This window comes from Stegodyphus dumicola, chromosome 3 (genome assembly GCF_044657685.1).
Source record: "Stegodyphus dumicola isolate Sdum_Otavi_A_Nest chromosome 3, ASM4465768v1".
Lineage (NCBI taxonomy): Eukaryota > Metazoa > Arthropoda > Arachnida > Araneae > Eresidae > Stegodyphus > Stegodyphus dumicola.
In genome coordinates, this window is record NC_140770.1 from 54698176 (window position 1) to 54712106 (window position 13931).

At 33.6% G+C, this 13931-nt stretch overlaps 1 protein-coding gene across 2 annotated transcripts in view; it reads left to right on the forward strand.

The window, feature by feature from the left end:
* The window catches only part of LOC118192751 (cytochrome P450 4C1-like), an 87158-nt gene that overhangs the window by 39975 nt on the left and 33252 nt on the right, over positions 1 to 13931 (forward strand). For both annotated transcript variants that reach the window (XM_085812897.1, XM_085812898.1), the window contains one exon: positions 8181 to 8307. In XM_085812897.1, the coding sequence (XP_085669023.1) occupies positions 8181 to 8307 (127 nt within the window). The remainder of the gene's footprint in view (positions 1 to 8180; positions 8308 to 13931) is intronic.

Consider the following 13931-nt stretch of genomic DNA (forward strand, 5'->3'; position numbering starts at 1 on the left):
CCCATTCCAAGATTTCAAGAACTCACAGAGAGAGAGAGAGAGGAATATCTATAACAAATTTTATTGCTGTCTGACTGATTGCTTCGGGAACAATAAGTCTGCCAACTCAAGTTTCTAGCTATTCAAATACGAACGCTTCTCAGGAAAGCCATTTGGACCGCATCTGCTTTGTTAAAGAAAACCTTTTGGGTGTAAAATCATCCACTTCATCGGGTTTTTCAAACAAAGCAGTCAGTGGTCCTGTTACTACCTGCTGACCTAGAGAAATTTCTCAGAAATTTTTGTTCGAAAAAAACGGAGTTTTATATTTTTAAGAATTTCCAGTCTGACAGCAAGATTTTGTTATTTTTCATATATAGAGGAAAAGAAACTAATTTGTTTTTAATAAAGAAGAAAAAAATTAATAAGCTCTTTTAAATTTTTTACACAGCACCGAGTAAGGAGACGAAATTTAATTTTCTTTATAAATATTTTTATCAGACAATACTTTAGTGTTTTTCAAATTACGAGAATAGCGCGTTAGTGCATGCATTTTCAAATCAGATTTATTTAATTAATATATATGGATATGCCGAACAAGCACACTTTAGCACACATAAACTGTATATTAGTACATACATAAAAATGAAACAAAATTTGAAAACAAGCAATTTAAAAACTACTGTATTGAAAAATTATTAAAAATTAGATTACCTCATTTTTTTTCGTTATATACATTTACTTCAGTTTTTTTATATGCATTTACTTAATTTTATTTTCTTATATGCATTTACTTAATTTTATTTTGTTATATGCATCTGTTAGTCTTTTTGAAAAATTTTTAGATTTTTTCAGTATGGCAAAGGAGATCTATCAGCCGAAGGCAATGAATGTCTCCATGGACGACCTTCTAAGTAAAACGTACTCATGTTCATGTTACACATAGGGGAAATCACAAAATTCAACCATGCAACCAGTTCGTTTGTTTGGGTTCGAATATGAGTCGAAATAGCGATAATCAGAAATCTTAGCCAGGAGGCCATTAATTGGGTTTGACAGATTTGGAAACCTAATATATAGTATTTAATAAATATAATATTATTAAACGAATCGGATTTATATAAACCAAATAAAATTCTTATATCGAACACAATTAAATCTCGATATAACTTACAATGATAAACTGATGTGTAATAACACTGATAAATTCAAATACTAAACGGAATATGCATTAATTCTACATAGATAATTTTTTGTAATATATTTCCCTGGGAATGTCTGGCGGAAAATCCTTATTCCGCAAAATCCTTCACGTGTTTATATATACCCTTATTTTAAGGTTATCACATATTTGATGGTTTGACTTTTACCTCAAAACACAAAGCATTAACAAAATTCAGTAAAATTAATTTTTACTGAATTTCCAGAGAATTTTCAACAGGGAAATAAAGTTATTAATTTTAATAACTTTATTTACCTGTTGAAAATTCTCTGGATCTTTTCAAATATAAAAGCACACACGCCAAGCAGTTTGCTTTAAATAAATATATGCAGCAACGAAAAGATGCACTTTTGACAGCAACTCGTTTCGAAAATCAAAAATTTTTCTAAATGTAAGAAATTTGTCGCTTAAATTAATTTTTCATTAAAAAAAAAAAATCGCATATTATTAAAAGAATTTTATTGATAATTCAGATTCTGAAAACAAGAACATTGTTAAGACACAATAACACGCCGAATAAATACTAATTCAGAAGTCAAACAACAAAAATCAGCGTTATATTACAAATATAACGCTGATTTTTGTTGTTTGACTTCTGAAGAACATTGTTGTTATAAAAAACAAAGAAAAAATAAACAACATATTTCATTCAACGTTGGCCAACTTTGGCGCATGCACTTTTCAACATAAAAATATTTGAAGCATATTATGGACGAAGGTTTATTTGATTATGGCAAAGTACTCGATGGTTATTTGCCTAAGGTGAAGGATGCCTTCGTTCGAGGACTTCCTAACGGAAATTGGCTTGAATACATGTTACACATATGGAAAACTAAGAATATCATCCTGGCAACCAGCCCGTTTGCCGGGATTCGAACCCCGGACAGAACCACCAGTTGTTCCGTTAGACTCCGTTCAGTCGCTGGTGGGCTGTCCGATAACGGAAAAGTTCAAAATTTCGTATTAGAGGAAAAGTAGTAGCATAGTATAATTCGAAGTTATTGCCATTTCAGTAATGTGAAGAGATTTCAAGAATATTTAATTATTTTATTTAGCTTATGACAAACTAAATAAAATAATTAAACATTCTTGAAATCGCTTCTCTTAACATACTGGTAGTTTGACCTGCATTCAAACCCCCGTGAACAAGCTGAGTGCATGGGCGTTTTTATGGTTTTAACTTTTTGTAGTGCGAGATTGTTTCCCTTAGAAAATCTGTCACGAAAGCATACCTCCCCTTAGACAGATCGCCTTCACGTGCTTAATAATCTAACAAGCCAAACCAAACACAACCCGAGCGAGGACTCGTAGTCAAGGCACGTCATCATGAAAAGTTAACTGAAATTGGCTCATATTCACATTAAACATGGGCAGCAAAAATTCGCGAAAACTTTTATGCAGGCAATCCATTCGTCAGGATTTGAACCCGCTTCAAACTATTAGTATTCAACGATTTTACCGCTACTTCGTTGGCGGCCTTTTGTAGTATCTATAAGAAAAGTAATCGCAAAGACACAATCATTGTGTACCGACGGATGAATTAAGTTCGGAATTTAAAGAATAACTTTCATTCGTGCTATTGCTGTTAGCATTGACATTTGAACAGATGTTAATTTATTTTAAATTCTTTTAATGTAATTAATTTAATTCTTTAAATAATTGATCTTATGACTGTAATTTTTTGTGCGGAGTATATTTAACCCTTCCTTACACTAATTGTTTTAATTAATTTACACTCTATTAATTTTAAGAGATTTTATATCGATAGATTTCTTTCCAAAAATGTTTCAAGGAATACATATTTTTTCCTTTAGATTTTAAAACATTTTGGATTTAAAATCTTAATAATAAAATTTTTAAAACAGATATTTCTAGAAATTCCTTCGGCGTATTCATTTATTCCATTTAGTTGAAGTTTCGAGTAGAATATCTTCCTTTCAACATTCATATAATTTTTATATGTCAGTTCGCCATTTCTACGGAGCACAGAGCCACACATACGAGTTCAAAACTCAGGCATGCTGAAAGCACAGTTTTAACATTTAAGAATGTTAAAAGAAAAATATACCATTATAATAACGCTCATTTGAAATACGAGGGCAAACAAGAAAGCTGGTTGCAACATTTTATATTTTTTCCCGACGAATCAGAAATTGTAATCATTTTTCAATACAAAAATAAAATATTTGATTCTATAACATATAGGCATAAAGGCGTCCTCCGTTACAATTCTTATTCTTTCTTGTTTCTACGAAAATTCGGCAATGTACTATAACAACGTCGGATCCTGTTTGACTTTCATTTGTATAAAGCACCACAAGGCAAACAGTTGTAAAACGATTTATCATCTTTCGCAAATTTTAGTCGGCACACAGATAATACATACCTGCTGTCTGACAATGATACTTCACTCTAAGGACCTTTTCGTAAAGTGCTCTTTTCAAAGAGACTTCACACCCTATTAAGACCTTTGTGTCAACTGACAGCCGCCTGCAGAAAGGTAGGGGAAGGAAGACCAGATCGCGTCGTCTAAACACGTCTTAAGCAATCTTCGCGAAATTCGGGCTTCGTGTATACACGTCTTAAGCATTTTTCGTGCGATTTGAAATTCGTGTAAAGACGTCTTAAGCATTTTTAAAGGAAATTCCAAAAACGTTGAAACATGTCTTAAGCAGTTAAAGGCTTAAGTTTGACGATATGTACGATGATGCTTTTTGACAGAGGCATTAAAAGGAAGTGTATCGGAAGGAAGTGAAGTCACACTTCTTGGCAGGTTCTGAAGAGGAAGAGCCATCGGGCATGCTTGATGTGAATTTCCATACAAGATGAAACGTTTGTATCAAATATTAATGCTTCATTTTACAATATGCTTTCCTTTATCAGCTGGCACTGTATTTTGATCATCTTCGGACACACCATTCAGGAAGCTGCCTTAATTTCATACATACTATTAGTTGGTTTGTGTAGTTTCCTTTTGGTGAGGCTGATACGATATTTCGAATGCAGATGGTCGTCTTCTGTAACACAGATTATCTGAGCTGTAGATTTTTAATGCTTTTTGAATGAAGCTTGGTACATGGTGTTCTCGTATTCCATTTGCCTGTTATAATCATCACCTATGGTTTGGCTACTAAGATTACCAGCGAGTGCTCTAGTTAGCAGCTTGCCAGGTAAATGGCGGTTTGAGCATTAGTCTTGTATTTATATCTCGTGGGGCTGAAAGCTTCATCTGCATACTCAAAAGATTGATACAGTCATTTCCGTTGTACTGTGCGAGTGCTGAATCCGTTACTATGCATCACAGCCACGGAGCCAAACAGTAACCTTTAGGGCAGCCTATATGAATATAAGCTTCATTTGTTTTATTTTGTGCGTAGAGGTTATTAGGTAGTTGTAGATAAGACATAATATATAGTAGTACCTTAGGACCCTCGATGTCTAATAATCCATTAGCGCATCGTGCCACCTCAGCGAATCGATGGATTCTTGTATGTTTACAGAAATGTTGATCCCTGTGCAGTTTGTTACCCTTGCTTTACACTATAATTGCGTTCAGGAGATTCAGAGAATCATCTATTGACAGATCATCTCTAAATTCATACTGTTGTTCATTCAAGGAATGACTGTAGTTGCAAAAGTAGCTTAGTATGAGTATGAGTCTCCTAAAGACTTTCTCAGTAACAGGAAAGAGGGAGATGTGATAGTAAGGCATTGCATCCCTAGGTAATTTGCCATTTTTAATGCTATATAGTATGTTTTAAGAAGTGCAGATTGGTGCAGACATAGATTGCACATATTATATCATTGTCAACCTCATCTGTCCCTAGAGTTGTTTTGGGATTTGGTGCATTAATAAAATGAATTAAACTCTTTTATTTGTAATTTGTAGGCTCATTATTTATTATGTTTACATCAGTGATTAACTGAACTCTTATTCCTAGTTTCTGCCTGACCAGAGTGCCGGTGTCTTGATCGAAGAGCTAGAAAAATAGCCTTAAACATAGATACCATTATTTCTTGAAGTGTTTCAAGGCATATTACGCTGGTGGCTGGTATGCCTTGGCATAGGCTTAAAGATGCAAAAGGCGAATTTTGCCTTGTTTAAAATTGTCTTGAAAGATTTGTTTGCAGAATTTCATAGTAATTTGCAACCTTTTATCTCGATCACGGCATCCATGCATTTGTTGCCTTAGAGTTGTTACTGTTTTCCGTTGAGCAGCTAATATAGGAGTCTTCCGTTGTGTATTAATTGCATAAAATAAACTTTGAGCAAGAGTTTTACAGCTTACCGAGAGAACTGTGTACGTAATCAAACTGTAAAAGGTGTACAACTCTTGTGGGTTCCAACAATTCTCACATAATGCAGTAAACTGTTGTTTATATGGCGACAGTGTGTTCTTTAATTTAGAAGCCTGAAGTACTAAGTATTCAGTGTGATTTTTACCCTATATCTGTGGATAAAATTAAGAGAAAACTTCATAAGGCGATAATCGCTAAGGAACCGAATATCAGTGATCTACTTTTCCATCAGTGAGAATGTAGCTAGACTAAGGAAGTGTAAGGTTAGCCTCATGATCAAGTTGTACAATAGGTAGGTGAGCTGTCAATGAGACTAATTTTATAACCACTCTGCTATGACGGGATCTAAAATAGTAGAATCTATAGAATTATCTTACGTTGTATCCCATAATGTAATGGCTGCACATAAATCTTCAGCAATGGCATTGCACTTACCATCGTCTGCATATTCAAGTTTATATATTCCACAAAGGCATATATTTCTTTGTGGCAGCGAATATATTCCACAAAGGTTAAATGTTCATTGGTGATTGTTACATGGACTTGATACCCTCTAACGCAATAGGGACAGCAAGTTCTATATGAGTAGAGGCTATAGCGGGCCGTTGAAAAAAATTTCCATTTAAACCAGAGTTATGACTACGAGGTGGGGATATTCCTGAAGAACTGCTGTAGAGAACTTTTCACAAAGAATATGAGTTGCATTTCTCGTTACCGTTTGGTGGCGTTGGACATAGCCTTGGAGAATAGCGAACGTAGATTTAATATTTGTGGAACTAAATGCCAGCAAAGCATTTAGTGTATTATATCTTCTTCAAACGCTACAAAAAGCTTCGTAGGCCTTGTATGCTTTCGAAGTCGCCGTGTAGAAGACTTCGTATGCGGTGCCTGTGTTCTTGTTGATGGTACACAATTTACGCTGTTGGAAAATTCAACCGTACACTTGCCACTGAATGAGGTTCACCTCAAGTGAAATATGTTATTGGAGCTTCGCAGCGATTTAAGCGGTCCATTGGCAATTGTAACCTTTTGGCTGCCCTATGATATACTACATTAATACGCAAATGAATATTTCATTTGCTCGTATAGATGCTGTTAAATATATACTATCCAATGAAAACGCCCTGAGATAGGATTTAGAAATTTTCTCGGTGTAATTTGGACTACAGAAGAAGAAAGTTCTACATCTAAAATAGCTTGGATAACATCCTTCACTGAAGCTGAAGATGATGCTCCAAAAACCGCAACTGACTTTTTCTGAAGCTAAAATTCTTTCATCGAGATTGTGTTAGACAGAGACGACTTAATTTGTATAGGTTTTCTGATAGCTTCTAGATGGGGCCTTGCCTTGCACCGCCAGAGTAACATGCTAATATGGTCTTGAAAACAAAGTATTCAATTCCTTAGAGTTTGAATTCGAGAAGAGCTAGTCTCTCACTTGCTATGCTGAGCATTTGATATTGCTTGTTTTAAACAGTAACACGCGTTCAAATTTTTTATTGATGAACGCTGCCAATCTGTTCCTTCTTTTGACTGTAATAAAAAGATTATTCGCCAGTTTTATCAGATGGTGATAGGTCAGTATGCGACACTTCTGAGGACTGAGAGCTCAATGATGGTTCGCTGGTATGCTGGAATAAAATTCCCTAAATTGCGTTTGAAGAACAGAAACGCATTCTTGCAGTTATTGAGTAAGAAATTGCATATTTAGTTACTATACTATACATAGTGGTAATGAACCTAAAAGAAAAACTTTCTATAAGACCCGTTTAATTTCTTAGTGTCTCTTGAACAGGCGGTAAATAAATAAACCGGTCTTACATCCAGTTAAAACTGCTGACTTTATATGCTGGTACAGTTATCATCTCTTCATATTCTGTGAGAAATTTACCTTGGGTTAAATAAATAAAATTTATTGTTCTAAATGAAAAAATTGTAATTGTAGTACGTATTTTATGTTAATTGACATGATAAAAAGCATTAAGCTGTGCAAAATAAAATTATTGAACAAGGGTAATAAGAAAATGCAGCAAAGTCTGCTATGTTAATAGCATTATAAATGCACTTATTATTACACAGTGATGCATAAAACACAATACTCTAGTTGAAAAATATGCTAAATTGAATAATGAGGCACTCGTGATGAACAAATTCACAGAAGAGCAGTTACTGATTTTCCGGATTGGTTGACTGACATCTTACAACGCACTGTGAATATCACGAATATCAACACATTCCATAGAACTGATTTTAAATAAATATCCCCGTACATATCGCTTTTTATAGACTTTTCTTCATCATTCACTAATGAATTCCCATAACCTGTAATCAAAAAGAAAAGTATAATCGCTCTGCTGTCCCGTTTGGATGCATTTGGTAACAAGAATATAATTGTTTTGAAGTCAAAGAGTACTTGAGAGATAACACCGTTATATCACAGCCTCTTTATGCAATCATTCTTGAAAATATGAATTATATTCATGCTCTTCAGTTCCCATAAGTAGAAATCTTTTCATAATATCTTATTATATATTTCGTTTCAAATGAAGGCTGCTATTAATGACTCTAAAAATCTATCTGTTAACTATTCCAAACAATAAATAATGATAAATGAAAAAAATTTTTCAATTATGGATATTCATTCAGTTTTTTTTCAAATACAATTAAATTTTATTTTTAGGATAATAGACGGGATAATGCATCGAATCCTGAGACTGTGGTTCATACCTGACGTTATATTTTTCTCCAGTTCTACAGGGAAGCGATTTAGAAAAGCTAGCGAGTTCATAGATTGTTTTGTTAGAAAGGTAAAGATTTAAAAAGCATTTTCTCGTTGGATACTAAAATTGGTATTTGTAAGCTTCTTAAATTTGCAATATCTGAAAATTTTATTTCGTTAGTTTTGCTCTATAAAATTGTTTTGCATTTTCTCTTCTTATCTAAACATCACACATCTAAAGCAACCAGCAATTTCATAAGGCTGATTGTAGTCAAACTTCGACAGTTCGTAGCAAATAAATCATTTATCCTTTTGTATTTAAGACGCATTTTTTATACTTTAGCATCATAATTTTAAAGTTCTATCTATAAATTATTATCTATTTACGTAAATGTTGTAAAATTTGACCTCTAGATGTAATTACTGAAAAGTTCTTAAGCCTGGAAAAATGTTTTAAACTGGAACTTGAGACTGAAATTTGTACTGTGATGACAACTGTCGGTATGTGATGATAAGAGTGATGATAATAGTTTATATGTACTATATATGTACTATATATATATATATATATATATATGTATGTGCATAACAATAGCTTATGTGTATATAGTATATATATATATATATATATATACTATATACACATAAGCTATTGTTATGCACATACATATCTATCTCTCTACCCATATATATTTATATATATATGTGTGTATGTGTACATAACAGTAGTTTGTACACACATACATATTAGTAGTAGTAGTAGTAGTAGTAACGGAGGACGTGGGCACCATCCCTCTACCATTACGATTAATCGGTTCTGCCGACGTCCGCCCTTGTCTAGTATTTATTAATAATCCTAAAATTTTTACATTGTTATATATTGTGGCTGATTTACAAATAAAGTTTATACAATAATTGTATTCACATTATTATCATAACTTATTGCATCAATTTTGGTTGGGGAACTTTTCCTAATGAATTTCTTTCTTTTGTAATTTCTCTTTATTTTAAAGCAATCTATATATTACTTATCGTGAAGTATCTTACTATTATTTATCGTGAAGTTTCTCTTTTGTTATTTGCACCATTTCAACTATAATGTTGTCTAAGTCCTCTTGCAAAATCATTTCATTTTGCTGCATTTCTTTCATGAGTTTATCAGTTTCTTCTATTCTATTCCTCATATTATACCTTGTATATTGTTCTAATGTCTTCCAGAATAGTACTTTTCTTTCCAAAGTTTTTCGTTCCAAACTTTTTTTTCCTTTTGTGTGTCTTTGAATCATATCTCTCTTTGATTCCTCCGAATCAATGTGGGTATTCTTTCTTGTAACTTGATTTTCAAGTTTATAATATCTTTATGACAATTTAACTACCAATGCGTCATGTCTTCATAATCGCGTAAAGACAGTATTTATTTATAATAATTTGAATGCATGTACATATTAAATGAATGCACAATTTAAATATAATATGTTTGATATATTACTTACACTGATATTTTAACGTTACTTACATCTAAATTTTAACGTACTTTAAGTTAATTTAAATGCTCGCGAGTTAACAGAGTTCATTATAGGACAAATTGTGCCCTTTCTGTTCAGATTAAGACTAAATTAAAAGTTATTTTAATCGTCTTCAGTACTTGTCATTTTCTTAAGACTGAAAGATAACTCTACCAGTCTAGTACAAACTGCAACCGTAAAACCCTACATTTGGTCCTACGTTGGGGAATAAGTAATCAATAAACAATTAGTAAAATGGTGAAAAAACGGAGGAGAGAGATTATAATAATGTGATGATGATTCTCGAGTATACACGAGATTAAGAGAAATTATTGAAGACAAATCGGCTACGTGGAAGCTGCACTGAATGATTTAGAGTATGATGAAGGAAGAGGACAAGAACGAAAAATTTCCCCAAGATCAAAATGCGACTGTCTATGTGGTGTTTTTGTCGCGATATGTGTAACGCGAAGAAATACCGAATTTATAACTCCAAAAGTGGTGATGATTTTCGGGATTGTTCCTTAACGAGTAAAAGAAGTAAAATGGTGCATAATCCCTCAAATTCCTGATTTAGCGACTTAGAATATTGGAATTAGAATAAAAGAAACCTAACAAAATATAAAAAAAACTTATCAAGCGTTATTATAAGTTATATATTATAAGTTATGAGAAGTGGGAATTATTATTATGGATTCCTTAGAGTTGCCACGTCTAAAATGAGAAAGAAAATGACTATTGAGAGAGACAGTGAACTCCGATGACGGCTAATGAGAACAATTACAAACAAATTATCAGATATTTTATATTTTAAGGATTTTAATGAAGATATAAGTGAAGAAGAAATTATTATGGAGTGGGATGAAGGGGAGAAACAGTTTGTTTATAATGAAATTGCGAAGAAAAGTCTACGGATAAGATCTACTCCTGGGCTAAATGGGATGGGGGCCACATTGTTGAAGATTTTGTTTGAGGATTGTGTTTCCTTTTTTATAGTGTTAAATAATAGATGCTTGAAGTTGGGGATATTTCCAAGATGTACGGAAAATTGAAAATTATTCTTGATTCCAAAAGATAAAGGAGGTTTTCGTCCAATTTGCCTACTGAAAACATTTGCAAAGATTTATGATAAACTTTTAGCTAATAGACTGTATATTTTAAATAAGAATAATATTATTTCTAAAAGGCAATTTGGTTTTATATTTTTAGTTTATAGGCAGTTTAGTTTTAGAAAGGGAAAGTCAATCGAATTGGCTCTTTATAAAGTCATATGTGGCATTAGAGAGAAAAGAAATACTAAGCATGTGGCTCTGGTTTTATCTGACGCTAGGGGTGCCTTCGACAATGTAAGGTGGCTCTCCTTGATGGTACACTTGAAGAAAATTGGAATTACTATTGAATTGGAACAATGACTATGTAGAAAATTGGAACAATGACTATGTAGGAAATTATAAAAAGTTACTTTGAAAGGCGAAAGATGGTTTTTAAGGGTCTATCTGATAATCTGAACCTGGTTTTTGACATTTACAAAGGATGCCTTCAAGGCTCTTGCAGCGCTCCTCTGTCTGGGGCCTCATTGTTAATGATTTACTACAGAAAGTCAATATTTCGAATTGTGAGATTATCTGTGATACCGACCATATATTGGTTATGGTGGAGGGAGAGTCTCTTGAAAAAATGGAGGAAGTATTTAAAAAGTAGAAAAGGATCTGAAAGAATGGAGTGACAAAGAGGAAATATATTTTAATAATGAAAAAACTTGTGGACTTCCCCCCCTCGGGGTGAGAGAAAGACTAGACCCCCACAATTGAAATTTAAGGGTAATCGTATCAAATTTGGTGAAAATATGAAACATCTAGGAATTATTATTGATGGCAAATTAAATTTAAAAAAAATAAATTTGGCGGAACATTTTAAGCATATACTTAGAATCACAGATAACATTTTAAAATTTTATAAGTATAATTTTAGTGCTGATACTTTGAATAGAAAGAGTTCCACCCTGAGAGAGATATTTAGAAATGTAGTTATCCCTAAAATATTATATGGAATCGGAGCTTGGGGCTGCCGGGCAGAGGAGGTACTTAAGATTAGAATGAAATTGGATACCTTGCAGAGAGGCTGGATGCTTGCCATCATAAGAGCCTTCAGAACGTTTCGACTGAAGTTGCTTGCTCCTTGGTGTTCCGCCCCTCTCGATTTTATACAAGTTATTCTACAAAAAGTTTCTATTAGTTAATAAAATTATTATAGATACTGAAATTGGACAAAAACGAGTCCATATCATATGTCCATAGCCTTTTGGACAAGTAAGGCCTTTCAACAAGAGAATGAGGCCATTATTCACACAATAATAAGATTTGGATTATTTTATGATCTTTATTTTTCTTCTGGTGGCGAAATAGACATTTTTACAGGTGGTTCTGGAATTGATGAGGGACTGTGGTAATTTATTGTCACGGAGTGGAGATAGACAACGCGAGAATAAAACTTACACCAATGAATTCGGTTTATCAAGCAGAACTATTCGCATTGACTGAAGTTTTGAATTGGATTAATAAAAAATCAACAGCTCGATGTTTTATATATGAATATTTGTATTGATGCCCTATCTGCGCTACAGGCACTCTCCCAAACAGATCATAAAAATCGACTGATTAATGAAATAAAAGACTTGTTTAAAAAGGCTGAAAGAAAACATATTGTTAAACTACACTGGGTGAAAGCACACAGTGGAATTGTCAGAAATGAAAGGTCGGACACCCTTGCTAAAATGGCGGCACTTAAGGATGGGATAGATAATTTTGATATCCAAGATTCAAGAAATAAGACCATTGCTGAAATGGAAAACTGGATTTATACAGAATAGAATTTCCGCTGGGAGTCGTCTACTAAGAAGTTAATGAAAAATATAAAGTTAAACAAGAAGATGAATATTATAAATAATGATGATATAAATCCATTTATCACTGACTATCATGGACGTTTCCTGGCTTATTTTAATCGGTTCCATCTATAGAACAATGATAAATGCTCAATATGTGACAAGTTTGGGGACGCCAGGCACTTCGTCGATATATGTACGCTTACCCGAAGTGCAAGAGAGAAATATAGAATAAATGTTAAGGAAGAGTTTAAAAGAAACTATTTAAATTTGAAAGATTTTGCAGAGACAATAATAAAAATTATAAATACGAAATATAAAATATAATTATTATAAAGACAGAATTGGAATTCGGCAATGAGAGTCAGATTTTGGACTTTTCTTTCATTTTTTCTTATATTTGTTTTTCTGGCCAGTCCCACTTTTTGATCATATGGACGGCTTGTGCTGGCTAGGAGGATCGGTGCTGTGCCCTTATAATGATAATGATAATAATGACAATGGCTTATTCGCAATAAATCTGTCTTCGTTTCTAGGGGTAGGATTCATAGCGGGTTTCTGTCTGGGAAAAGTTGTTTTTATGTTTTTCCAAGCACTTACAGCACTTAGGCTCCGATTCCTAAGGTTTCTGGTAGTGACGGATTTCATTATTGCCCAATCATTTGCAGCAGCGAGGCGGATGATTGCAAGCTGCCTGCCTAGTGGTAACGCTGGCAGGAAAAGCACTGAGTCGATCCAAGCCGACTTTTGTAACGTTTCATCTTAACGTCTAAGCCCATAAGGTATTTCAAACCATACATGGGCTTGTTATTATCATTTTTGGCAAGGTGACCAGGTAAAGGGTTTTTTTTTCTTTTTCAGTCCCTGGGGACTCATTAGTTGCTCAACCTTTATTGTCGTGAGGTCCTTTACCATAAGGTTTCGTGAGTGTAAGGAATGGGCAAATTCCTAACTATCACTTTTAGATTTATATCCTCAGGTAGGAGACAGTAGTGGTAGGAGAGATCACGTGCTTTAAAAGGTGCTGTCAATGCCCGGTGAGTGTTAGGATTTTGCATGAATTTCATACTTTCCTTCATCTTTCCCTTTTGCCGTGAAATAGTCAAGTCCTTCCTTTTCCAACATTCATTGAAATATTTCAAGTTAAATTTACATTCCTCGATACATATTGAGGCCATTTTAATCGAAAATTTTGTAAATTGTCCTTCAATGTGAGTTGTGCCAGTCTGATTGTTATGAGCGTTTTGGCCCCGGCGGGTAAGTGACAGCATCTGGTTTTCCGACTCGCCCAGCCACAGTTTCCCGTCTGAGACGTATTCACAA